The 4225-nt window shown below is 31.9% G+C and overlaps 1 protein-coding gene across 1 annotated transcript; it reads left to right on the top strand.

The window, feature by feature from the left end:
- The first annotated feature begins 2128 nt into the window (after positions 1-2128).
- Positions 2129-3475, top strand: LOC106324684 (zinc finger A20 and AN1 domain-containing stress-associated protein 7). The gene is made up of 2 exons (XM_013762645.1): positions 2129-2372; positions 2791-3475. Exon 2 carries the CDS (start codon positions 2819-2821, stop codon positions 3335-3337), a length of 519 nt encoding a protein of 172 aa, XP_013618099.1. The 5' UTR covers positions 2129-2372; positions 2791-2818; the 3' UTR covers positions 3338-3475.
- The last annotated feature ends 750 nt before the right edge of the window (positions 3476-4225 follow it).

The raw sequence follows: 4225 nt of genomic DNA, 5'->3' as shown, positions 1-4225 counted from the left end.
GTTATCTCTTGTTTTAGGAGTTCTACAAGATGGAGGAAGAATCAGCTTAGGTTGTCTTACAAGTTTTGTTTGTATGGATAACTCACTTTAGGTTGTTAGTGAAGCTTTTTAACTTAGTTCTTAAACACTAGTTAAGTTCTGAAACTTTTTTAACCAATTTGATGTCTTTCTCTTCCTAGGTCACGGATTTTTAATGTTTTTGAACCTTAGTTTCACGTTTGATTGTATATTCATATGTAAAAAATTGATGTTTTTTTGTTTGTCGTTGCAGGGGTACGTTACAATATCTAACACATCTTCCCATTCATGGTGATTACTTGATCTTCGACAACAAAGGATGAAAACCTTTTCTGTATGTTCTCAAGATCAAGACAATCTATTTTTGTTTATTCCATGAATTGGATGTAATGGATTACTATGTTTATCTATGAACGTTATATATATATATATATATATATATATATATATATATATATATATATATATATAATATGTCTTAAAACTAGTCCCCGCGTATGCCCCGCTTAATCTCCGATTTTTCGGTAACTCGCTAGGCCCGGGGTTACCGCCCGACTAGCGCCTAGCGTAGTTCCTAACAGGGATGTATACTATTAAACCATAATCCCTGATAAGATTTTGTCTTTAGTTTTATAATTTATTTACAATGATATGCCACTCCTATATTTATGGCTAACAATATTAATTATTTTGATCCATAACTATATATTCGTATTGCTTAAAAATATCATCATTTTATTTTATTTAACTGTTTCTATTTTATTTCATCATTTAAAACTTTATTTTACTTCTTGCTCTCTTTAACATCTAAGCCTTTTTTGATTTCCATAATTTAATTTTCGAATTTTATGTTTTGAGATCGATACATTTAATCACCGTTTTTGTTTATCATTTTCTTCTTCTTTTGTTTGTTCCGATTTCAATCAAAATATATACAACAGTTATAAAAACTATGTGTACTCTCAAAGTTAATTAAAATATATATACAGCAGTTATAAAAAATATACTTTACATATTGCTTTTGTTTATTAGGCCATCTTCACATAACAAAAGGAATACATTAATTAAATATAATAACTTAACTTAAATATATTTAACTATTTTCTATTCAGGAAACTTAAATTTTATTACATTAACAAAATATATTTGGTAATCTTTAAAAATGGTAACTACCAAATATTCCAAAAATTACATATAATTGTAAAAAAATATTATAGGTTACATACATTATCTTATATAACTACTAAAATTAATAGATCGAAAAACGCATTCATCACAAATTAATCCTTAATGTCTTCAAATAATATTATAATCAGAAAGAACCAATAAATCATATATTAGCTTTCAAAATATGATCAATATACATAGAATTAGTATATAAAGTCATATACCATTTTGATAAAATTTTATAAAAATTTATATTATAAACATTATAAAAAGTAAAAAAAAGTAAAAAATGTTTAAATCAAGGTTTTAAAATTTCATTTTGACACTGAAATCGATTATTTTCGGCCATTGGATTAGTGGATTGACTGTGGGTGAACCGTATGTAAATATTTTAATCAATTTAATATATAATTATAATAATAATCTGGTTTTCTCAGTTTGTAGTTATTTTTTAAGTTTAACATAATATTAAATCATAGATATTTTTAAAACCTAATTTGATATATTGGGTTCTTAAATTTATCGGTTCGACCATGGGTATAAGCTAACCACGGGTCTTGATTGGTTTTAAATACATTTAATACAAAAAAGTTTTAAATATACAAAAATCTTATAAATTAACAAAACATTTGTAACGTTTTAATGGAATTTGAATCACAATGTATTTTGCATTTTTAAACCGCCGATCAAATCTAGTTACATGTTAAACAAACTTATCCTTTCTAACCTCAAAGTTACAACATATTACGTTTATACCCTTCTCTTCGTGAGCCGTTCGATGATAGAAGAGCAACGTCACATAAACGTCGGTCCTACAGATCCAATGGCGTAAAACGATTGAAAAGCACGGCAACGCTGACGTAAAGAAAATAAACCAAAGACCGACATAACCGTGTTTGGTACTCAAATTATATAATATAAACATAGGTTATATTTGACCCAAAAAAAAAACATAGGTTATAGTTTTTTTCTAATCAACCATTTGTTATTGTTGCGTGTTTGTTTGTCTCTCTCATCTCGCTCACCTAAATTCGCAAAAAATATTCTGAACAATATTGAACAGAAAACCAAGAAACCCACTTTTTATTTCTTCTCCGAAAGATCAGAAATATATTTTATTTTGTCAAATTTCGTTGAAGAAGCTTTGAAATTAGGGGAACAAATTTCATTTGATCTGCACGTTTCTGGTAATTTTTCCTTTTTGAATTGTTCTTTTCATTTTATTTGTTATTTGACGGATCTGAGTCTTGGTATAAAAATGTTTATTAGTATTTGTAATTCGGATATTTATGGTGCATCGGTTGAATCTTTAACGTTTGGATTTGGGGAGAATCGACGCAATGATAGATCTTGTTTGATGCTAGGTTTTTAAATCGAAATGAATCAATTTGATTATATCGAATCTGGGTTTAAATCGAATTGATTTTCATTTGATGGTTATATAGGACCTGTGTTGAATCGAATTGATTATATCGAATCTGGGTTAATTGATTCTATTTCGTAGCTGGGAGCAGGTGATTCTCATCTTTAATGTTCTGAAACGACAACCTTAAAAAAAACATTCTTCTGTTACTGTCAGAATATAAATTTTGGTTTGTTTAATAGATTTGAGAAGAAGGAGAAAGGAACAACAATGAGCTCTGAGCAAAACAACAGCACAAGCTTCCCACCAACTGAGCCAAAACTCTGCGACAACGGATGCGGTTTCTTCGGGTCACCTTCCAACATGAACCTCTGTTCCAAATGCTACAGAAGTCTCCGAGCCGAGGAAGATCAAACCGCCGTAGCAAAAGCTGCTGTCAAGAACTCACTTAAGCTTCCATCTTGCAGTCTCATTATCACACCAGAGCAAAAACAGCCTCTTGAAACCAAACCAGCCTCTGTTGTTGTAACCGCTGAGCCGTCTTCAGTTCCTATAGCCACGGGACAGGAGGAGGCAGAGCCGTCGAAACCTGCGCGGACGAACAGGTGTTTCAGCTGTAACAAGAAGGTTGGAGTTATGGGGTTTAAGTGCAAATGCGGTAGCACGTTTTGCGGGAGCCATAGGTACCCGGAGAAGCACGAGTGTAGCTTCGATTTCAAAGAAGTTGGACGTGATGCAATCGCAAAGGCCAATCCTGTGATCAAGGCGGATAAAGTCGAAAGGATATGAAAAATATCAAACCTTTTCTTTTTATAAAGTAATTTGTGGTTTCTATTTTCAACTTCTTTGGATGTCGATGTGATGTGATCATGTTGGATGTTGGGTTTCTATGAATCATAATGAAAATTGCTGCTCTTGGTTTTATCATGATTGTTTTTAGTATTCAAGTCTCCATAATCGTAGTATGAACTTGTTTATTAGATTGTTTTTTTTTTTTTTTAAATAAGAAAATTTACAACTTATGACCAACAAAAAACAAAAATTAGAAAAATAACCAAACCTCCATTCTCTCTTTCTTTCTATCTCTCTACCTTCTCTCCAAAAATCTAATTTTATTTTTTGTTTTGGTTATTTCACCGATTCTCCCACGGAGAATTCGATACAAACCGACTCGTACAAAATAATCGAAATCAACCGTTTTCTAAATAGTTTGTTTGACCATTACCCCAACAACTAGTTCGGATTCAGTGTTTTAGCGAGTGTCCCGGGAAGATGAGTTATCTCGTTGTCTTGGATCCCAGAACGTTTCAAGTCACTTCCGGTATAACTTTCTCCCGGTGAACTTGTCAAAGCTTGTAATCATCTCCACCACTGAATCTCCGCGAACAAAGGAGAGAGAGGACAAAGAAAACCAACTAAAAGCATCCAAAAAGCTTGAGCAAGATCCGCCTTTGTCGCCAAAGTCGGATGCGAACTCAACGCATAATAGAGAGTGAATATCATGATCACAAATGTATAAAATGATCGTCTATTTCATTCTCCGTAACCGTAAAGTGTTATTTACAAGTATATATATAGAGACTCTAAACCAAACTAAACCGGCTAAATTACATTTACATCATAACCATAAATAACCAGCTAATACCCCCCCCCCCACCTCAAGATGGAGGTGAGTAG

The sequence above is a fragment of the Brassica oleracea genome, chromosome C2, assembly GCF_000695525.1.
Source record: "Brassica oleracea var. oleracea cultivar TO1000 chromosome C2, BOL, whole genome shotgun sequence".
Lineage (NCBI taxonomy): Eukaryota > Viridiplantae > Streptophyta > Magnoliopsida > Brassicales > Brassicaceae > Brassica > Brassica oleracea.
This window is presented reverse-complemented; position numbering and strand designations above follow the sequence as displayed.

Excerpts from the sequence above, each read along its gene's own strand:
- LOC106324684 (XM_013762645.1), top strand. The coding sequence starts at position 2,819 with ATGAGCTCTGAGCAAAACAACAGCACAAGCTTCCCACCAACTGAGCCA.